Below are 23,468 nucleotides of genomic sequence, written 5' to 3'. Positions count from 1 at the left end.
GTGTCCCAGCCGCACTTGCACTCCATTGCCATCACCACATCCTCACATTTCATTCGGCAGAGCAAGGACTTCAGGGTCCGCACTGCAAACCTGTGTGCAGAGCAAAGCTCAGGTCATGCCGAGAGCACTGGCTCCTGCCCTGAGGACATGACAGGGACAGAAGAACTGGGATGGAAAACCTGTTGGGATGGCAGGAAAGCCGTGTTCTTTCTGGCATGTTTTCCACAATTTATGGACCTTCTCTGGTGTATCCAGTGTGTTGAAGTATGCTTGGAAGAGTAGGGGGACAAATAGGCGGGTAAAATACAGTATCACTATGTGTGGGATGCAGGGCTCCTGGAAGATCTTCCATATCATCACAGTTGCCCGCAAAGGACAAACACCCAGAGACAGCACTCAGTGTCGAGGTGTCCGTGCGGCAGGGCCCAAGAGTGGCAGGAGAGGCCAGGGGAGACGCAGGGGGAGCACCAGGCCTGGTGCCCCTGAAGCTGCCCCTGGGCCAGGATTCAGCCCAGCACCTGAGGGTGGGAGATGCAGTGCGGGAAGGAGAGTGGAGAGCTGCAAGAGAGGTGGCCTTGGGGTGAGCAAAGGTGAGTTCCAGAAACTCACAGCCAGGGCAAAGACTCTCGTTGTGTCCCCATCGGAGGTACGTGTGCTGTGCTCTGGCCAGCTCCCCAGCACATCCAGGAGTCTCAACCGTGCCGGCTTTGCAGTCCTGGGCGAGCACAAGATTGTCTTCCACATGGTCATAGCAGCTCTGTAGGGTCAGAACTCTGTCTCAGGGCAGTTTGAGACACAGCACCGTGGCCTGGGCAGCAGCAGGGACCTGAGCTGCCTGCCAGCTCTGCCTCTGCCCATTTCCCCTCACCAGCAACACCCAGGCAGTTTAGCCCTGTGGGGACAGGCTCCTGAGGGGCAGGGAGGGAGCATGGCAGCAGGCTTGGGGGCTGACAAGCCAGGGCTGGAAAAGGGAGCAGCCAGAGGTCCCTAGAACTCTCTGTTGTTCAGGCTGACCTGGAGCAAGCTGTACAGGGTGTTGGGCTGGTGAGCCCTGAGCCCTCTGGGCAGGTGGGCCCCATACCTGTCACACGATGGGGCCACACGCAGGAGAGTCATCACCACATCAGTGGGCTGTGCCTCAGCAAGATCTAGCAGGATCCTCTCCACCCTGTGCTCATCAGTCTCATTGGCCATGAGCCACTGGTGGATGAACCTCACCATGGCAGGTACCTGAAAAAGGCATGGGGAGATTTGGAAAGCTGACAGAGGCAGTAATGTCCCCAGCTTCCCCAGAAAAGTGCTTCCCTTCCCCCTCACTGTGATGGCATCAAAGGCTGACAGGGACCTGCAGGCCCCAGTGACTTGCGAGGCCAACCAATTCCTGGGGAGATCAAACCATCGTCACAGGCTGCTTACTTGCTTGGGATTTGCCAAACCCTCCTCTACAGGCTTGTCAAGCAGGGCGGCACTCATGTTGGTGGTGTAGTCCTCAGAGTTTTCTATGGACCCAGTGCTCATGGTGCTGGTCACTTGCTGCCAAAAGTATTTGATAAATTTGCAAGTGAGGCAGGAGAACAAAGGGCAGGAAGAGAGGGCTGTTCCATGGAGTGCTCCAAGCTCTGTGCTGGGCTGAGCAGTGACAGCAGGCCCAGCTCAGGTGGGGATGGCTGCAGGCACCTGCGCTGTTCTGCGGAAGAGGCCACGGTTGGGGTCCTGCTCGTGTGTGCTGTCCATGGCTGCACCTGGCAAAGAGCGAGTGCAGCCAGAGCTGAGGGGCTGTGGGAGAGGCCGGAGAACAGAGTCCATCCCTGTGCTCCCCAGACAGGGACAGCCCCGGGATGCCCCAGGGGATGGAGCACGGGCACTGCGGGGTGTCTGCCCAGTCCCTCTTCTGTCCTGTGCCTGGGCATGTCGCAAAGGGATGGGATGGGAGGGGTCAAGGTTGCAGCAGCCTTCAGCCCTTTTACCCAGCTGCTCCACTCATTATCCTGCATTGGCTGAAATGGCTCCGGCTCTTCAGGCTGTTGGGCTGGGCGAACTCTAGAGGCTCTCCTTTTTATTCTGCTAAACACTTTGAAGAGGTTGAAAAATCTGCCTGCCATGGCAGAGTCTGGCCTCGAGGGCACCTTGAAGAGAGATGCCTTGGGAAAGCTGTGAGACAAACACTTTGTGACACTCAGAAAAGCTCCGGGTCCAACAGGAGCGAGTGGGCTGTGCAGGGGCTCCTCACGGCACCTCTCTGTCCCGTCCTGTCCCGTGCTCCGAGCACTGTGCCGTGGCTGTGTCACCGTCGGCTCTTATATCAGCACACGTCACCAATGGTCGTTGGACATCCTGTCTTGATCCACGCCATGGTGACCATGCTGCACCGTTTCACTAACGGCCCTTGCACACACCGCCACCTGCCCTGGGACTGCCCCCAGCCCACCCAAAGTGGCCCAAGTTGGAAGGAATCCCTCACCCCGTGTCTAAGACAGCCTGACAAGACCTTTAGGAACAGCTCAAACCATCAGCAATCAGTGCCTTGCTCTGCAGGCTCAGGGCAGCAGAAGGAGCCCCCAGGGCTCTGACGCAGCCGCAGCGGGAAGGGCACGGGGCCTTTTACAGAAGCTGGCTCAGCCTCCTTGAGACACGTCCCAGCTGGTGGCCATCCTAAACCCATGTCTGTGACACAGTCAAGGATCGTGTGGGCCAGGGCATGGATGCTGCTCTGACTCCTGTGCCCTGCGAGCACTGAAATCAGCGGGTGTGGCAGAGTCCTTGCCCAAGCAGACCTGCCACCCCCCGGGCCCTGGCAGCTCTGGTGCCTGGCTCCTGCCCCAGAGACCTGTGCCCCGGGGGCTTCTGTGCCAGAGGGAGCCAAAGCCAACTTGCACTGGGGGCTGTGCTCCTTCCTACAGGGGCTGTTGGCAGGAGCACCTGAAGCAACTGCTGGCAACTCTTGGTATCTGTCAGAAGGCAGAAGCTCTTAGTCCTGAAATAATTTCTTTTATGGCAAGGATTGGCAGGAGCACCAGCACACAATCAGCAGCTGAGTTTCATAGTAAAACTAGATTGTACAGAGGCACTGTCTCCATTTCCAAAGACAAACATCAGCAAACACGTTGGAATAGCCAAATTAGTTCCATTGTTCCTGGGATACAAATTCTCACTATAGATCCCAAGCAAGGATTGCACACAAGGCCTTAGGACACACTTCCTAGATGAATTAAAGTCTCTACCATGCAGGGCTGTAATGGCTGAGCTTCTGTTCTGTTGCACAGTTCCAAGTAGAGTGGGAAGAAGTCCACAGTGTTCCTGTACAGTCTGAAATTGGGATACAGGCTTGGACCAAATTCTTTCCTCAGCAGGATGATGCTGAAACCCACTGCATTCTGATGCCTGAAAACTAGGCTAGAAACCAGTAGTACTCTATAATATAAGGCCTATGGGGCAGTTATTTGCTTATTTGATACCTGGAGTGATGGCCATTGCTCCACAACAAAATCACCTGTCCATTCTTTGCACAGTACTAGCCTGTATATGTTTTTTAATTAATGTGCAAATTATTTTTTGCTATCTTTCATATTGCAACATATTTTGTAATGACATGACTATGTGAGCCCTTGAACACGTGCGTGGTTTCTGCACGAGGTGATTGTCAGCCTCCTGCTGGTTGTTTTGGATAAAGGCTCATAAGTCTTCCTCGGGTTTGAACTTTTCTACCCCTGCTTCCTGGGCATGCTCTATAGGATTGTCTGCCCAAATAGCCAGTGGTTAGCTTTTGCCCTGACTGATCTATATAAGTGCAACAACTGGTATAAATTAGAATACAAACTCCTCCCATTTGACTGTTCCCATATCTAACACCATGTGGTTTTGAAAGACTGCTTCTTTAATTGAGTTTATTTCAGTTTGTAGTCTTCTTAAAGCACCCGCTGTTGAATTATCAGTCAATTCTATTTTGGCTGAGATGCTTGAAATGGCATGTTGCAGCTGTGCAATTCCTAAATTTGGGAGCAACCGCCTAACAATCTATGAAGCCTGGTGCTGTATCACACTGGTGGGTTATTGGGTGTTGTCTTAGTGAGTCTGTGCTTCCATAGTCCTTGAAGACAATCTGTCAATTCATCTGTTTGGTTTGTAACCTGTAACTGAGGGAGAAGGTATCCCATGGCACACTGGCCAGTCCAGTTCCCTGGTAATTTTTTTCTTGCTATTCCATTCCCACAAGGCCATGGAAAATTGGGAGGGGAACTGCAGGATTCCAAATTCCCATTGCCAAGAATGCTGTAATTCCATGGTTTTGGTGGGAATTTGGGAGAGGAGCTGGAGAAATCTCAATTCCTGACACCCGGAATGCTCTTATTCCTTGGGAATTTTGTAGGATTTTGCAACAACTTATGTGGTATTCTAAATTCCTTACACCTCGAATACCATGATTTCATGAGAGTATATGACGGGAACTGGGGGATTCAAGATTCCCAACACTCAGAATATCATTATTCCATGGGATTTTGAGATGGGAACTGGGGGATTCAAGATTCCCAACACTCAGAATATCATTATTCCATGGGATTTTGAGACGGGAACTGGAGCATTAGAAATTCCTGACACCTCAAATGTGGTTATTTCATGAGAATTTGGTGGGAATTTGGGAGGGCATATGGGGATTCTAAATTCCTTACACCCGTAATGCCATTATTTCATGGGAGTATGGGACAGGAACTGGAGGACTCCATGGGAATTAGAGAGGGGAATTGGAGGATTCTTAGTTTCCTACCCCCTGATTGCTGTAATTCCAAGGTTTTGGTGGGAATTGAAGAGGGCATATGGAAGATTTGAAAATCCCAGGGCATAGAATGCTGCTATGCTATGGGGATTTGGGAAGCGACCTGGAGGATTCCAAATTCTTAATGCCTGGAATGCCCTTATTCCAGGGTTTAGGTGGGAATTTGGGAGATGAAATAGTGTATTTGAAATTCCCAGAATTTGAAATGTGGTTATTCCATGGGAATTGGCAGGGGAACTGGAGGATTCCAACTTCAAATTGATTGGGCATGTGGTTAATTCCATGGTTTCAGTGGAAATTTGGGAGGAGACCTGGAGGATTCTAAATTCTCAATGCTAGGAATGCTGTAATTCCATAGACTTAGTGGGAATCTGGGAAGAATGCAGGCAATTTGGGAGGGATGCAGAAGGACTGTAAATTCACAATGCCTGGAATGCAGTTATTCAGTGGGAATTTATGAGGGGAACTGGAGGGCTCAAAATACCCCAAACTGGGAATGCTGTAATTCCATGGGGATTTGGGTGGGGAAGTGGATTATTCTAAATTCCTGAGAACTGGAATACTGTTGTTCCATGGAATTATGATAGGAATTTGTGGCAGGTGAATGGGGGATTGTAAACTCCTGACATCCGAAATGACATTATTCCATGGGAAATGGGGAGGGCATCTGGAGGACTCCAAATTCCTGATGCACGGAATTCTGTTACTCCCTGGGAAATTGGGAGGGGAGCTGAAGAATTCTAAATTCCCCATGCCTGGGAGGCTGTTATTCCATGGGAATTTGGTAGAGCATATGAATGATACGAAATTTCGAACGTCTGGAATGCTGTTATTACATGGGAATTTGGGAGGAAAAATGGAGGATTCAAAATTTCCAGTGTCCAGAATGCTGTAATTCCATGGTCTTGGTGGGAATTTGGGAGGGGGGCTGGAGGATTCTCAATTCCTGACACCTGGAATGTTGCTATTCCTTGGGAATTGGGTGGAAGTTTAGGTAGCCTTATGAGGGATTCTGAATTTCTTATTCCCGGAATGCCATTATTCCGTGGAAGTATGGGAGGGGATCTGGAGGATTCTCAATTCCTAACAGTTCTCAACTGGTAAATTCAAGATTCCCAACTCTCAGAACATGATTATTCCATGGGAATTTGGGAGAGAAACAAGAGGATTCTCAGTTCCTAGCACTTGGAATGCAGTTATTCCATGGGAATTTGGTGTGAATTTGGGAGGGCGTATGGTGGATTCTGAATTCCTGACACCCTGAATGTCATTATTCCATGAAAAATTGGGATGGGAAATGGAGGATTGTCAATACCGGACACCTGGAATGCTCTTATTCCGTGAGGATTTGGGTGCAGGGCTGAAAGATTCCAAGTATCTGACACCCATAATTCTGTTATTCTCTGGGAATTGGGAAGGGGAAGCAGAGAATTATAAATTCCCAGTACCTCGTATGCTGCAATTCCATTGCAATTTCAGAGGGCATACAGATGGTTGGAAATGCCTAACATCTGGAAACCCATTATTCCATGGGAAATTTTAAGAGGACCTGGAGGATTTTAAATTCTGGATACCTGAATACCTTTATTCCATAGGAATTTGGGTGCAGACCTGGAGGATTCCAAATTCCTAACACCTGGAATTTCTACTGTAATTTCTTAGTATTGGTGACAGTCTGGGAAGGAAGCAGTAGGAGTCAAAATTCCAACTGTCCAGAATGCCATTATTCCATGGGAATTTCTGAGGAGGGTTGAAAATTCCCAAAACTGGGAATGCCATAATTCCATGGGAATTTGGGATTGGAACTGGAGGATTCTCAATTCCTGACACGTACAATGTAGTTATTCTTTGGCATAACAATGGGAACTGGAGAGGGTGTATGAAGGATTCTAAAGCCCAACACCTGAAGTGCCATTATTCCATGAGAAAATTGGGTGGGGAACTGTAAGATTTTCAATTCCTGACATCCAGTATTCCATTGGGATGCTGTACTTGTGTGAAAATTTGGGAGTGGAACAGGAGGATTCCAAATTCCCAAAGCCCAGAATGCTGTAATTCCATGGTCTTTGTGGGAATTTAGGAGGGGACTGGAGGATTCTCAATTCCTGACACCTGGAATGTTGCTATTGCTTGGGAATTGGGTGGAAGTTTGGGAAGCCTTATGGGGGATTCTAAATTCCTGACTCCGGAATGCCATTTTTTCCGTGGGAGCAGGGGACTAGGACAAGATGATGCTCAATCCTTAAAACCAGGGAACTAGTTATTCCATGGGAATATGATTGGAATTTGAGAAGGTTCTGGGGCATTCTAATGTCCTGACACCTGTGTGCCATTATTTCATGGAAAATTGGGAGGGCATCTGGAGAATTCTGAATTCCTAAGGTCCAGGATGCTGCAATTCCATGTGAATTGTGAGGGGAATGGGAGAGGTTGAAACTTCCAATGTCCAAACTCCTGTTATCTCATGGGAATTTGGGATGGAACATGGACAGTTCGAAGTTCATGATGCCTGGAATCTGTCTTTTCCATTGGAATTTGGGAGTAGAACTAGAGGGTTGAAATTTTCCAAGGCCCAGAATTCTGTAATTCCACTGGAGTCTGGGAGTGGAACTGGAAGTTTCTCAATTCCTGACACCTGGAATGCTGTTATTTTTAAGGATTCTGGTGGGAACTTGGAGGGCCTACAGCGATTCTACATTGCCGACACCTGGAAATGCCATTATTCAATGGGATATTGGGACTGCGACTGAAGGATTCTCAATTTCCCGGAGCCGGAATGCTGTTCTTCCATGGGGGTTTGGGTGCCGCGCTGGAGGGTTCCAAATACCAAATGCCTAGAATGCTGCAATTCCTGGTGTTTGTGGGAATTTGGGAAGGGAGCTGGAGAGTTCTCAATTCCTGATGGCTGCAATGTTGCTCTTCCTTGGGAATTGAGTGGAATTTTGGGATGCTTTATGGGGCATTCTAAATTCCCAACAAGCAGAATGGTGTTATTCCATGGGAGTATGGGAGTTGAATTGGACGAGTCTCAATTCCTGACGCCTGGAATATCATTATTCCATGGGAATATGTTTGGAATTTGAGAAGACTCTGGGGAATTGTAATTTCCCAAAACCCAGATTTGGGTGCAGAGCTGGAGAATTCCAAATCCCTGACGCCCAGAATTCTGATATTCCCTGGGAATTTAGAAGGGGAACTGGAGGATTCCATATTCCCCATACCTGGAATGCCATTGTTCTCTGGGAATTTGTGTGGGGAGCTGCAGGTTTTCAAATTCCTGACACCAGGAATGCTGTAATTCCACAATTTGAGAGGCAATCTGGGAGGGAAGCTAGAAGATTCAGAATTCTATCTGCCAGGATTTCTGTTAATCCATGGAAATTAAAATTCCAGAAACCAGGAATGCTGTAATTCTACGGGAGTCTGGGAGTAAACTGGGGGATTCTCAATTACTGACACCTGGAATGCTGTTATTCTTTGGGATACTGGTGGGAATTTGAAGGGCGTAGGGGTGATTCTCAATTCCCGACACCCGGAATGCCATTATTCCATGGGAATATGATTGGAATTAGAGAAGGCGATGGGGGATTCTAAATTCCTGTCACCCAGAATGCCCTTATTTCAGGGGAGTATGGGAGGGGACCTGGAGGATTGAATATTCCCTACACATAGAGTACCATTATTCCATGGAAAATTGGGAGGGCATCTGAAGAATTCTAAATTCCTAATGCCCGGAATCCATGGGAATTAGAGAGTGGGGGAGGGGGTCTTGATGGGTCCAAAATGTCGATGCCTGGACTGCTGTTATTCCGTGAGAATTTCGGAGGGCACATGGAGAATTCTAATTTCATGATGCCTGGAATCCCATTTTTCCATGGGAGGGAAACTGGAGGGCTCAAAATTCCCAACATACAGAATACCATTATTCCATGGGGATTTGGGAGTGGAACTGGAGGATTGAAAATTCCTGAAATTTTGAATGCTTTTTTTTGTGATGGGAATTAGGGGGGAATTTGGTAGAGCATACAGAGTTCTAAATTCCTGACACCCAGCATGCCATTATTCCATGAGAATTTGGGAGGGCAACTGAAATCCTTTCAATTCCTAATGTCTGGAATGCTGTTACTCCATGGGAATTTGGTTGCGGAGCTGGAAGATTCCATATTCCTTGATACCCAGAATGCCATTATTCCAGTTGCAATTTGGGTGGGGAACTGAAGGATTCCAAATCCCTGACTCAGAATTCTGTTACTCTCTGGGAATTTGGAAGGGGAACTGGCGAATTCTAAATCCCCAATGTCGTGGCAGATATGATTCCATGGGAATTCGGGAGGGGAACTAGATGATTCTACTTTCCCCCTGCCTGATATGCTTTTATTCCATGGGCACTTGGGAGGGCATATGGAATATATGAAATTTCTGATGCCTGGAATGCCATTATTTCAAGGGAATTTGGGTTGGAAACTGGAGGATTCTTATTCCTTACACCTACAATGTTGCTATTCTTTGGGAATTGGGTGAAATTTTCCGTTGCTTTATGGGCGGTTCTCAATTCCCGACACCCGGAATGCTGTTATTCCCTGGAGAATTGAATGCAGGGCTGGAGGATTCCAAATTCCTGATAGCCAGAATCGTGGTTTTACCTGAAAATTTGGAAATGCAACTGGAAGATTCCAAATGTCTGATTCCAGGAATGCTGTAATTCCATAGTTTCGGTGGGAATCTGGGAAGGAAGCAGGAGGATTCAAAATTCTCGTTGCCAGGATTTCCATTATTCCCTGAGAATTTTTGAGTGGAACTGGAGAATTCTGGATTTATATTGCCTGGGATGCCAGAATTCACTGGGAATTTGGGAGGGGAAGAGGAGGATTTCAAATACCTATCTCTGGAAGAGCATCATTCCATGGGAAGATTTGTGAGGATCTGAAAGATTCTAAATTCCTGATGCTGGGAATGCTGTTGTGAAAAACTCGGTTCACTATTTTGGGAGAATTAAAAGGTTTAATAAAAAGACAATAGGAGACATGCATAAAGCAAAGGGTTCAAACGGCTGGGTGCTTGGCATGCTGCCAAGAGCACACCTCTGTTTCAGGAACACCCTTTTAAATACATTTTACAATCCATCCATTAGTTACATATTCCTGGACCTTCATGCATAGTCAACTGTTTCTGGGAACTGTTTAGCATGGCCACTCCTTGGGTCCGCCCTTTTAGAGCATGCGTGTTTCTTGGCTTGTGCTTTTATCCTGCTCCTTATCCCTTTTAATTTGGGTGGTGGTCCAGCCGATGAGTGTTGATAATTGTCCTGTCAGCTGCAGGGTCCCCATCACATGTTCACGGGCTGTTATCTTTGACTAAGCGGGTAGTTTAAGCAAACTATCTCTAAAAAACTTATGTCTGACTTTTACTATTAACCAAGACTATATCCATATAGAAATGCTATTTTAACATTATACATACAGCAATTATCCCAATACTTGCACAGAGCCAACAACATGTCATGCATTTATAACAGCTGTAATTCCATAATTTCGTTGGCAATCTGAGAGAGAAGCAGGAGGATTCAAAATTCTCGCTGCCTGGATTAATGTTCTTCCATGGGAATTTGTGAGGTGAACTGGATTGTTCTAAATTCCCAAAACTAGGAATTACGTAGTTCCATGGGAATATGGGAGTGGAAGAGGAGAATTCTCAATTCCTTACACCTGGAATGCTGATATTCCTTGGGGTTCTGTTGGAATTTGGGAAGGGAGCTGGGGCATTTTCAATTCCCAAAACCTGGAATGCCATTTTTGCATTGGAAATATTGAGGGCAACTGGAGGGTTCTCAATTCCTGACACCTGGAAGGCTGGTTTTCCATGGGGATTTGGGTGCTGCGCTGGATGATTCCAAACACCCAAAGCCCAGAATGCCATAATTTCATGGTCTTGATGGGAATTTAAGTGGGTGACTGGAGGATTCTCAACTCCTGAAACCCAGAATGTTGCTATTCCTTGGGAATTGGAGGGAAGAAGCCTTATGGGGGATTCTAAATACCCGACACCCAGAATGCCATTATTCCATGGGATTATTAGAGCGGAATTGGATGAGTCTCAATTCCTGACACCTGGAATGTAGTTATTCCATGGGAATATGATTGGAATTACAGAAGGCTATGGGGGATTCTAAATTCCTGACACCTGGAGTCTCATTATTTCATGAAAATTTGGGAGGGCATCTGGAAATGGAGGATTCTCAATTCTTGACACCTGGAATGCTGTTAATCCTTGGGGTTCTGGTGGAAATTTGGGAAGGGAACTGGGGCATTCTAAATTTCGGATACCTGGAGTGCATTTCCATGGGAAATTGGAAGGGCAAGTGGAGAATTCTTAATTCCTAATGCCTAGGATGCTGCAATTCCATTGGAATTGGCACAGGTACTGGAGTTGTCCAGACTACCAAAGCTCAGACGAAATGCTGTTCTTCCGTGGGGATTTGCGTGTGGTGCTGGAGGATTCCAAATTCCTGACGCCTAGAATTCTGTTATTCCCTGGCAATTTTTATGGGAAACTGGAAAATTCTAAATTCCCAGTACCCGGGATGCTGGAATTCCATGGGAATTTGTAGGAGAACGGGAAGATTCCAAATAGTTCATGCCTGGAAAACCATCATTCCATGGGAAGTTTTGAGAGGATCCGGAGGACTCTAAATTCCTGACACCGGGAATACTGTAATTCCATAATTTTGGAGCGAATCTGAGAGGGAAGCAGGATGATTCAAAATTCTTTCAGCCTTGATTGTGGGTCTCCCATGGGAATATGTGAGGGGAAATGGATTGTTCTAAATTCCCAAAACTAGGAATGCCATAATTCCATGGGAATTTGGGAGGGGAACTAGATGATTCTACTTTCCCCCTGCCCGATACGCATTTATTCCATTGGCACTTGATAGGGCATATGGACAATATTAAATTTAGGATGCCTGGAATGCCATTATTCCAAGGGACTTTGGGTTGGGAACTGGAGGATTCTAAATTCCCAATGGCCAGAATGCTACGATCCAATGGTCTTGGTGGGAATTTAAGAGGGTGGCTGGAGGATTCTCAAATCCTGACACCCAGAATGTTGCTATTCCTTGGGAATTAGGTGGAAGTGCTGGAAGCCTTATGGGGGATTCTAAATACGCAACACCCAGAATGCCATTATTCCATGGGAGTATGGGACTGGAATTGGATGATTCTCAAATCCTGATGTCTGTTACTCCATGGGAATTTCATTGAGGAGCTGGAAGATTCCAAATTCCTGATACCCAGAATGCCATTTTTCCAGTTGCAGTTTGAGTGGGGAACTGGAGGATTCCAAATATCTGACACCCAGAATTCTGTTATTCCCTGGAAATTTGGAAAGGGAACCGGCAATATCTATATTCCCAATGTCATGGAAGCCATAATTCCATGAGAATTCGGGAGGGGAGCTAGATGATTCTACTTTATCCGTGCCTGAGACGCTTTTCTTCCATGGGTCTTTGGGACGGCATATGGACGATACGAAATTTCTGACACCTGGAATGCCATTGTTCCAAGATAATTTGGGAGAGGAGCCTCCGGATTCTCAATTCCTTACACTTGTAATGTTGCTATTCTTGGGATTGTGTGGGATTTTGGGATGCTTTATGGGGGATTCTCAATTCCCGATTTTGCCTTTAGGAGCTGGAACAGAGATCACGCAGAGTTAGGGGAAATAAATGGGTATTTATTGAAAGGCCTGCAAAGGCCACACCCGGGCAGTACAGTGCCTCAGCGTGGCTCCTGCCCTGCCTGAGTGGCTCCAAGATGGAAGTAAAAGAGGGCTTGGTCACATCATTTCACATTTTTATAGACTTCAGCCCATTTACATACAGCAGTCCACCATCCAATTAATAGTCTCAAATTGTAAGGTGTCCTTCTTCTCTTCTCCTGGCTGGCCTGCCCTCCTCTTCTCCCATTGTTTATACTTTTGGCCTGGAGTCTGAAGAAATTGTCCTTGAGTCCATAGCTGGTATCGGACTATTTCGCCTTTATCACCCTAAAGCACAATGGAAAGCATACCCAAGCAGAACAGAAAACTTGGACCTTGAGGCATCACCGACACTCAGAATGCTGCTAATCCCTGGGGATTGGAGTGCAGAGCTGGAGGATTCCAAATTCCTGACACAGAGATTTCTGTTCCTCTTTGGGAATTTTTGAGTGGAACTGGAAGGTTCTCCATTCCTGACACCTGGAATGCTTTTATTCTTTGGGGTTCCTGTGGGAATTTTCAAAGGGAACTGGGGCATTCTACATTCCTGATACCCAGAATGCCATTATTGCATGGGAAACTGGGAGGGGAGCTGATGGATTCTCGATTCCTGACACTTGGAATGTTGGTATTCCTTGGGAATTGGGTGGAAGTTTGGGAAGCCTTTTGAGGGATTCTAAATACTCAATACATGGAATGCCATTATTCCATGGGAGTATGGATGTGGAATTGGATGATTCTCAATTCCTGAAGCCTGGAATGTAGTTATTCCATAGGAACAGGATTGGAATTTCAGTAGGCTATGGGTGATTCTAAATTCCTGACACCTGGCTTGCCATTAGTCCAAGGGCATTTGGGTGGGGGCTGGAGGATTCCAAATTCTTGATGCTGGGAATGCTGTAATTTCATAATTTCAGTGGGAATCTGGGAGTTGAACTCGTGGTTTCTAAATTCTCAGTTCTCCGAATGCTGTTATGCCATAGGAATTTGAGTTGGAAATTGCAGGGTTTGAAATTCTCAAGGCTCGGAATAGCATTTCTCCATGGGAATTAGAGGTGTTATTTGCAGGATTCTAAATTCCTGGCACATGGAATGTCATTATTCCTTGGGAATTTTGGAAGGAAACTGGAGGATTCCAAATTCCCCAAGCCTCGATAGCTGTTATTCCCTTGGAATTTGGGAGGGCGTATGGAGAATTCAAAATTCCTGACACCTGGAATGCTGTTATTCCATGGGAATTTGGTGGGAATTATAGAGTGTGTAAGGTAGGATTCCAAATTCTCAACACTCAGAAAGTCATGATTCCATAGGAATATGAACGGGAAACTGGAGAATTCTCAATGCCTTACACGTGGAATGCTGTTAGACCATGGGGATTTGTGTGCAGTGCTGAAGTCTTCCAAATTCCTGATTCCTAGAATTCTATTGTTCCCTGGAAATTTTGAAAGGGAACTGGAGAATTCTAAATGCCCAATGCCCAGAATGCCATACTTCCATGGGATTTTGTGAGGGGAACTGGAGGATTCCAAATTTCCAATGCCTGGAAGGCTCTTATTCCATAGCAATTTGGGTGGGAAACTGTAGTATTCTAAATTTCAGAAACCTGGAATACTGCTGTTCTGTAGCTGCCGGGGCTAGGGTGGTTGCAGTTCCCGGCCGCTACGGGAGACCGGACAGCTCCGAGAGCTCCCGAGGCAGAGTGCCAGCTACGAGCTAGCCAGGGACAGAGACTCCGGGATTTGCTGCAGAGGTCCCGAAGGCAGTTTATTTCTTCAGAGGGTTTCCACTAGCAAATCTGGTTACATACCATAGCAAGGGGTCTTTATAGGTTTCAAAGGGATGGAATTCTAACCTGTAAAATTATGAGTTGAGAAACATTCCAATGACTTTAAGATTCTAGGTAAGAAAAAGACCAATCATCTAGTAAAGTTAAAAACCAATAGAAATCCTAAATGGTAACAGGGGTTTTGGCAGGGAGAGGGCACATCTCTCATGAAAGGTTCCATTGTCTCAGGGCACAAAATACCAAGGGCCTTTTTCAGGCACCATTGTATCATCTACACTGTTCCTTGGGAATTTGGTGGGATTTTGGGTGGCCTTATTGGGTGTTGGGGGTTGAGTGTTTTTCTATTACTGTGTCAGTTTAAAGAATTTTTCCCATTATCATGCCAATGGAGCTGGCCGGGTTACACCCAGGATCTTTGACGACTCTAGACAAAAGGGGTAGGTGGCAGCAGGTTCCGGAGGGGTGACTCGTGTTTGCAGGGAGCTCAGAGGAAGACGCCCGTCTCCAGCCATGCGGTCGAACACAGGAGAACCAGACGGTCTGTGATCACCTGCCCTGCATCTCCCCGTTCCAGCCTCCAGCCTCTGCAGACACAGCCGATCACCCGGACACAAACGGTGAGCGAGGAGCCGCCCGCTCCAGCCCGTTCCCACCCGAGAACTCTTTTTTTTTTTTTTTTTTTCTGGGAAGTGGCCACATGGATCTAGAGCTATCGTACTCTAACTGCGTGTTTCTAGGGTTATTTCAATAATGGTACTTACTGTGAGGTAATGAATGCAAGGGAAAATTTCTCCCAACCCATCACCCAGTTATTTGAGGCTACCCCACCAGTTTTCAAGGATTTCAGATCTGCTTTAAATGCTAATGATATCACACAGTGGCTGGTGTTGCTGATACGCCTGTTCTGTTTAGCATTCAGAGACAAGGGAATATTGGCTTGGATAAAAACCCTGATACCTACCCCAGGAAATAGAGGTGCTGCCCCAGAGTCTGCCCCTGCCCCAGGATCTAGGGATGTTGCCCCAGAACATGACTCTGCCCAAGGGACTAGGGATGCTACCCCAGAGCCTGGCCCTGCCCCAGGGAGTAAGGATGCTGCCCCAGAGCCTAATCCTGCCTAAGGGACTAGGGATGCTACCCCAGAGCCTAACCCTGGCCCAGGGACTAGGAATGCTACCCCCAGAGCCTGATGCTGCCCCACAGCCCACCACAGAAATGAACCACCCAGAGTGGGTGGGGGCTCTAATGAAGGATATAGGCCAGGTGTTGAAGGATATAGGCCAGATGTTGAAGGAGCACAGACCGATGTTGAAGGAGCACAACCAGATGTTGAAGAAGCACTTTTCTCCAGCTGCTGAGAAACCCTCCCCCTGCCCTAAAGAGGGAGAGTCAGATGGTGCTGCATTGGAACCCATAGATGTTGTATCTGCCCAGGTTCCAGCTGAGCCATGGGCAGCCACAGCCAGCAGCAGTTGCCTCTGTGGAAACTACAAAATCTAAGATTTAAATGAGGCACCTAGATAATGGGGATCAGCAAGGAAGGTCCTCACAACCAGCAAGGGAGCCAGAGGTTGAGATTGTCACCGAGTCCCTCTCATACGACAGTCTCCATAACCTGTGTAAAGACATTGCACGGCGGGGCCGTGAGCATTTTACAACTTGGTTACTCCAGGTCTGGGACCTTACGGGAACAGGTGTGCAACTGGATGGAACTGAGGCCAGGAATTTGGGATCCTTGGCCCAGGATTCAGGTGTGGACCAGGTATTCGTAAGGGAGGAAGGCCTCCTTTCCCTCTGGGACCGGCTTTTAATGAGTGTGGGAGAGAGATTTGTCCACAGAGAGAGAATGCTGGAGCACCACTGTAGAATGTGCTGGAAGATCCTTGAGGAAGGGATCCAGCAGCTGAGAGAAGTGGCAGTGTTAGAGGTACTCTTTGGGAGGGATGGACAGCATGACAATGACCCTGACAAGGTCAGGTGCACAGGGCAGATGCTGTGGAATTTGGCAATCCTGGGGCCATCTCAATATACCACCTTCATTGCAATGATTAATGCTGATAACCACCAAGAGACAGTGGGTTCGGTTGCCAACAAGCTCAGAAATTTTGAGAGTATGATGAATGGCCCGATGCATGCCAATGTGTCGGCCGTGGCCAGGGACCTCCAAGAAGTCCAAGATAGGATGAGGGATATGAGGGAGGAGATGAAGGAGGAGATAAGGGAAGAGATAAAGAAGATCAGTGAGGCACCAGTGCGAGTCGCAGGCCCCAAATCTAGAACCCAATACCTGCAGGCTAGTGAGTGAGGGAACACCCTGCGAGCTGACCTGTGGTTTTTCCTGCAAGACCATGGGGAAGACATGGGAAAATGAGATGGGAAACCCACTTCTGTCCTGGCAGCACGGGTGCATCAGCTCAGGGAGGGGAATGCTAACCAAGGGAACTGCGCTGAAATGAAGGTAGCCTCAACCTCCTACAAGCAAGGTGCAGGGTATTAGAGAAAGGAGGATGATCTGTCAGATCCCGTGGAAGGAACCTCCACTATGTATGCCCAGGAAAGAAGTAATAACCAGGGCTAGAGGGGCCCTGCCTCTAGCCAGGGAGAGGCATAGGATGACAGGATCTATTGGATAGTGTGGGTGTGATGGCCTGGTACATTAAAGCCACAGAAACATAAAGTACTAGTCGATGCTGGTTCACAGTGCACCCTGACACCATCAGAACATGTGGGGAAAGTACCTGTTTCCATGGTTGAGGTGACGGGGGTGGTCACAGGAATTCACTTTGCTGGAAGCTGAGATTAGCCTGACAGGGAAGGGGTGGCAGAAACATCCAACTGTAACTGGCCCAGGGGCACCGCGCATTCTAGGCATAGACTTCCTCAGGAACGGCTACTACAAAGACCCAAAGGGGCTCAGGTGGAATAGCTGCTGTAGCGACAGAGAGCATTAAGCAGTTGAACACCTTGCCTGGACTGTCAGAAAACCCATCTGCAGTAGGACTTCTGGAAGTGACAGAGCAACAGGTGTCAATTGCCACCTTGACAGTGCCCCGCCGGCAGTACCGGATAAATCGAGATGCTGTGATCCCCATCCACAAGATGATTCGTGAGCTGGAGAGCCAAGGGGTGGTCAGCAAGAGCCACTCACCCTTCAACAGTCCCATGTGGGCTGTGTGCAAATCTGATGGACAATGGAGACTGACTGGGGATTATCGTGCCTTGAATGAAGTGACTCCACCGCTGAGCACTGCCTTGCCGCACATGCTGGAACTCCAGTACGAGCTGGAGTCCAAGGCAGCAAGGTGGGATGCCACCATTGACATTGCAAATGCATTCTTCTCCATTCCTTTGGCAGCAGAATGCAGGACTCAGTTTGCTTTTACATGGAGGGGCATGCAGGACACCTGGAACTGACAGCCCTAAGGGTGGAAACACAGCCCCACCATCTGCACAGACTGATTCAGGCTGCACTGGAAATGGGTGAGGCTGCAGAACATTTGCAGTACATCGATGACATCACTGTGTGGGGGAACACAGTGATGGAGGTATTTGAGAAGGGGGAGAAGATCATCCAGATTTTGCTGGGAGCTGGTTTTGCCATTAAAAAGAGCAAAGTCAAAGGACCTGCCCAAGAGATCCAGTTCCTGGGAGCGAAGTGCCAAGATGGATGGTGCCAGGTCCCCACTGAGGTCATCAATAAGATCACTGCAATGTCTCCAACAACAAGCAAGAAGAAAACACAAGCTTTTCTAGGTGCCATAGGCCTTTGGAGAATGCACATCCCTGAATACAGCCAGACTGTGAGCCCTCTATACCTTGTCACTCGCAAGAACGATTTCCACTGGGGCCCCGAACAGCAGCAAGCCTTTGCCCAGATCAAACAGGAGATTGCCCATGCAGTAGCCCTTGGGCCAGGCAGGACAGGACCAGAGGTAAAGAATGTGCTCTCCTCTGAAGCTGGAAACCATGGTCTGTCCTGAAGCCTTTGGCAGAAGGTGCCTGGTGAGACCCGAGGCTGACCCCTGGGATTCTGGAGCAGAAGTTACAAAGGGTCTGAAGCCAATTACACTCCCACAGAGAAGGAAATCTTGGCTGCCTATGAAGGAGTTCAAGCTGCCTCAGGGGTGACTGGCACAGAAGCACAGTTTCTCCTGGCACCCCGACTGCCAGTGCTGGGGTGGATGTTTAAAGGAAAGGTTCCCTCTACCCACCACGCCACTGACGCCACATGGAGCAAGTGGATTGCCCTCATCACGCAGCACACCTGTATCGGCAACCCAAATCGCCCTGGGATTTTGGAGATAATTACAAACTGGCCAGAAGGTGAAGATTTTGGTCTCACTGATGAAGAGGAGCAGAAGCAAGTGACGTGGTCTGAAGAAGCCCCACCATACAACCAGCTGCCAGCAGATGAAACATACTACGCTCTTTTCACTGAAGGTTCCTGCCTCATGGTGGAAATGAACAAGAAGTGGAAAGCAGCTGTATGGACCCCACAGGACAAGTTGCAAAAGCTACTGAAGGAGAAGGTGGATGAAGGCAACTTGCTGAACCCAAAGCTGTTCAGCTGGCCTTGGACATTGTCGAGAGAGAGAAATGGCCAAAGCTCTACCTTTACACTGATTCATGGATGCCTGGAGTATCATCAGTGTGTAATAATCAGTAGGCTGAATCAGCCCAGGAAGCCTCTCCATGATATCCCACACCGGAGCCTCAGGGAGGCAGCAGAGCTCCCTGTAGGATGGGTCTGGTTGATATATGGAGCCCTCAGTTCCCCTCAGAAGGGACTCACCTACTACCATTACCCTTCTCTGCTTTTTGGGCACAGAGGTGGTGATCTGTCTAACAGGTGCACTGTAATTGGTCCCACTGGGCAGCTCATTTTCTTCTACTCCATCTGGCAGACTCTCTAAATCCAGGGCTTCATACCTATGCTGGAGTGGCACCTGGCAAGGTGATGGGGGCCAGGAGGAATGTTTATTATGATCTCCCCAGGTAGGGACCCATTTCCACTCCCCTTCACCCACCAGGTGTCCTCCTATTGCCTGATGGGGGGGGACACGGGAGTCCTCTGACTCCTGGTGGGCCTCCCTCAAGGATGCAAGGGCAGAACTCCACCAATCTATTTCCCTTTCACTTCCCCTATTACTCCTTAGTCTTTCAGCTTGCTCCCCAAGCTCGGCCACCATTAAAAGGAGATAGATAATCCAGCTGTTCATACCACAGGCAGGCTTCTTCTGCAACATCCCCTGGAACTGCAGATAAGCTCAAACACTACGCACAGGAAGGGTCTGGACAGATGCATCCTTTTTGGAGGCTTCTGCTCAGTCACATACACTTGTACTAACTGCAGTTTTCAATCATGTAGAAACTATTACTAACAAAAAACCCAAAATCCATCAGTTGGAGTTCAGAATGGACTCAACGTCAGGAAAAGAACACAGGACTTGAACTGAGGCGCTGGGAAAAGATTCCAAGCTTAGATGCTAGAAATAAGAATATAGATTTAAAGTTTAAAGCAAACATGTTAAGTAGAAACAAGTATAGTTAATAAAGATTAAGATATAGAAAGAATAAAGCAGGTATAAAGTGACAAGCTAGCCTTAAGAATAAACCTATGTGTTAGAACAGGATTGGCTTAGAAAGGTCACACTGCAACTAGATGAAATTTCTCTAGTATTGGAATAGAAACATAGATATCCTTGTTGGCAGTGTTTTATGTTAATAAGTCCTTAAAAGATCTTGAAGCCATAAGGTTTGTGACTTCTGGCCACGCTTTTAATACCTGTTACAAGAACTCATGATTTCTGTAGAAGATAAGAACATAAATGGCACTTTCTAAGCAACTAGAAGTCTCGTCTTTCTGCCTAGTTCAGAATAAGAAAGAATCCTTGTGGAACGTGATAAAGAGGGAGAAAAAAGCCCACACTCACAAACCAACAGAAACACAAACAAACAAATGGAAACCCAAATAGCAGCAGGAAACCTGCAACCCTGCCTGCTTGCCCTGCCTGCACAAACTGCTTTCAGAACAGGCACTCCAGCTCCAGCTCCTGTTCCCCCAAGTGTGTTTCCAGGTGCAGTTTCAGACATGCAGCCCCAGCCGTTCTGCAAACACAAGCTGCCCACTGCCTCTTCACCTGCCTACACTCCTGCCTGGGGTCATGGCAGCAAAAACAGACTGTTCCCAGCCAGAGACCAGGCCCTGCTCCTGCAGGATGCTCTTGCCAGCACCTTCCAGGACTCTGTGCTGGGCACGCAGCACTTTCCATGCTGGTTCTGAACAGCCTTTGGCACACAGAGCACAACCAGGCTGGCTCTGCCACCAGCACACCCCAAGCACAGGGGGAGGAGGAAGAAGAAGCAGGGGCTGTTTTGCTGCCATGCCCAGGAGAGACTGGAAGGGTGCCCTCCCTCTGGTCCCACTTGCTTGGCTTTTTGGCTGGGTCTAAGGCAGGGGCTGCCATTCCTCACTTGTGGGGACCAGAACCACAGCCAGGATCCCGGCACTGCCTGGCAGCACTCCGGACACTGGCACGGTCACGCATCCGACTCTCGGGCACTGTGCTGCTGCTTCATTTGCTCTCTGGAACACCCAAAGCTCCCTGTGAAGCCCTGATGCTCTCTGGTTCTGCCCTCTTCCTGACCCTGTGCAGGGATGGAGCATTGCTGTGTTTTCAGGAAGCTATTCTTGAAACCTGCCAGCATTCCAAGTTCCTTTGCCCTCCATGAGTGCTTGTCATGGAATCCCTCCCAGCTGGGTTCAGAGCATACTCAGGGTGGCTCTTCTAAAATCCAGAGGCTTCAAGGTGCTCAGCAAGACCTTGAACTCCACAGTGTTGTGGAACTGGAGCTTCAGCACAGAGACCCTTCTAGCCTGATCTGCCCTCGTTCCTCTGCATCTCTGCACAGAACACAGCGCAGAAGAGAACAGCAGGAGGGGCTTGTGAGTCCCAGGGCTCTGGATTTGTGCTGCTTTAGCTCCACAGAGATGCAGGCAAAGTGAAGAAGCCAAACTGTTTATTGATGACAGGCAAAGCGAAACGATGAGCTGGGAAGGAAAAAAGTGGAGGGTCTCAGGGCTGGAGGGAGAGAGCAGGCAGGGAGAAGACTTAAGGTAAAATAACTGTGCCAATCATGCTCTGCCTGGAGCTCCAGCAGCCCAGACAGGTTATGTCCTCTTCAGTGTGTCTTGGTGTGGTCTTGCGACACTGGGTCACTGGATCCTGAAGATGACTGGGCTTAATTATCCAGGTTAGAACATGATGGCCTGGCATCTTGCATCTGCACTTGAGGAGCTGGAAGAGGAAGGAACAGAGCCAAGGTCACAGCCTGGATCAGTGGGGACACTACATGACCCCCGTGCCAGGGCTACCTCAGCCTGCTCTGGCCATGACCAGGAGGAAGCAGGGACCACCGGGCTTAGCTGGAAGCTGCTGGCCATGAATGTCCCATGAGCCCCTGAAATCTCTGTGTGCTCTGCCCACGCCGCTCCCCGTATGCACAGGGAGCAGAGTGCTCCAGAGCTGGGGCAGGTATTGCAGCTCCTCCTGCCAGTGGCGCTGCCCTCACCCTTGTGGATGAGCCGAGTTTCTCCTTTCTGCCTCCTCAAGTACCTCCTTGCGATCCCTGGGAATACAGAGCTTGTCATGGACCGTGTCCTAGATCCTACTGCTGTAGGACAGGGAGGGAGCCCGGGCTCACCAATGAACCTGATGGCTGCTTCTCGCAGGGGCTCCTGTGGGCTCTGCAGGTTTGGCAGGGCCTGGCGCAGGTAACTGGCGATTCGTTCCTCATTCTCTGCCAGCTGCAGAGAGCGGCGGGAGTGAAGGGTCAGGGCGGGCTCTGGCCCTTTGGCAGGCACTGCCCGTGCCCGGCCCCGGCCTCCCCTGCCCGCACAGCCCTGAGGCGCAGCCAGCAGCCGCTGGCCGGGCTCTGCAGGGGCACAGGGCCGGCTGCTGCATGGGGAGCTGCAGTGCCGGCCCACCCCGCAGCCCCGCTGGGCCGGGGCTCCGGGGGCAGCTGGCTCGGGGCCGCAGGAGCCTGGAGAAGAGCCCGTGCGGCCCCTGCGTGCAGTGCTGGGCAGGGCCACAGCTGCCAAGCGCACAGAGTGAGCGCCGCGCTCTGGGGGCTTCTCCAGCCTGAGCCTGGTGCTTCCAGGCCATCCTTACCAGGCACTTGCCAAACCGCCACAGCTCCGCTGTATTCAGCACCCTCTGGAGATTTGTCTTCCCCAAGAAACCGGCTGCACAAAGCAGCGTTTCCTGGGAGGCCTGGAGAGCAGCAGAGATGCAGAGATGTCCCCGCAGTTCAGGGCACAGGTCCCTGTGCCAAGGCCTGGAGGAGACTGCAGCCAGGGATGTGCCAGAATGGAGGCAGCCGAGCCCCGAGCCCTGAGCCGAGCGATCCACCTCCATCACACAAAACCTCACCTTGGCCACGTGTTGGTTCTCATCATGGCAGTGTAAGAAGAGTGGGAGGAGGCTCTGGCTCACAATTCTCTCCAGGGCCTTTTTCCCTCATCCACTACCAAGTCCATCACTGTGCAGAAGAGGTGAATGAAAAGCAGCTGCACATGGCTGTTGTCCTAGAGGAATGGAGGAGGAAAAGCCCTCAGAAGCAATTTCTCCAGAGCACTGGACAAAGGCCCAACACTCTAGAAGGCACAAAGTTTCTGGGCAGCAGCAAGTGCTCGTGGCTGGGGGCACAGAGCCTTACATTTTCCAAGAGCGACAGGAGTGGCTTAGCCAACTTCATGGCACTCGTGGTGGATAACATGAGGTGTTTTGTCTGGAACATATTTATGAACACAGAGAGGGACATGCCGATCACCTCTCCATCTGCATCACCCAGCAGGTTCAAAAGACTTCGAGACACGCTGCGTATAGGTCTGGCCTGTGTGGAAGACAAGGCTGTGCTGTGAAGCCATGAATGGCTCCACCAACAGCGCCCGGGGACTGCAACCCCACCCTGCAGCCACAGGGCCCAGCAGCCCAAGGCCTGTCCCAAAGAGCTCAGGGAGGTGAGGCAGGAGAGCTGGGAGCAGCTGCCTTAGCTCCTGAAGCCCAGCCAGCCTGAGGGGCTGCTTTCTCCAACACAGCTTCAGCCGCTGCCCCCTTCTCACCATCCAGGGATCCTTGCTGAGCAGCACAAAGC

General features: G+C 49.2%; 1 protein-coding gene across 1 annotated transcript in view; it reads right to left on the bottom strand.

Annotated features, from left to right (window-relative positions):
- Positions 1–1,473, bottom strand: part of LOC306804242 (maestro heat-like repeat-containing protein family member 7) — a gene marked incomplete at both ends in the record, with an annotated part of 82,365 nt that extends 80,892 nt beyond the window's left edge. Inside the window, 3 exons of the mRNA XM_079310560.1 lie at positions 610–757; positions 1,082–1,230; positions 1,417–1,473. Of these exons, the coding sequence (XP_079166686.1) occupies positions 610–757; positions 1,082–1,230; positions 1,417–1,473 (354 nt within the window). The remainder of the gene's footprint in view (positions 1–609; positions 758–1,081; positions 1,231–1,416) is intronic.
- Between the last annotated feature and the right edge of the window lie 21,995 nt (positions 1,474–23,468).

The sequence above is a fragment of the Erithacus rubecula genome (assembly GCF_903797595.1).
Source record: "Erithacus rubecula genome assembly, chromosome: 8".
Lineage (NCBI taxonomy): Eukaryota > Metazoa > Chordata > Aves > Passeriformes > Muscicapidae > Erithacus > Erithacus rubecula.
This window is presented reverse-complemented; position numbering and strand designations above follow the sequence as displayed.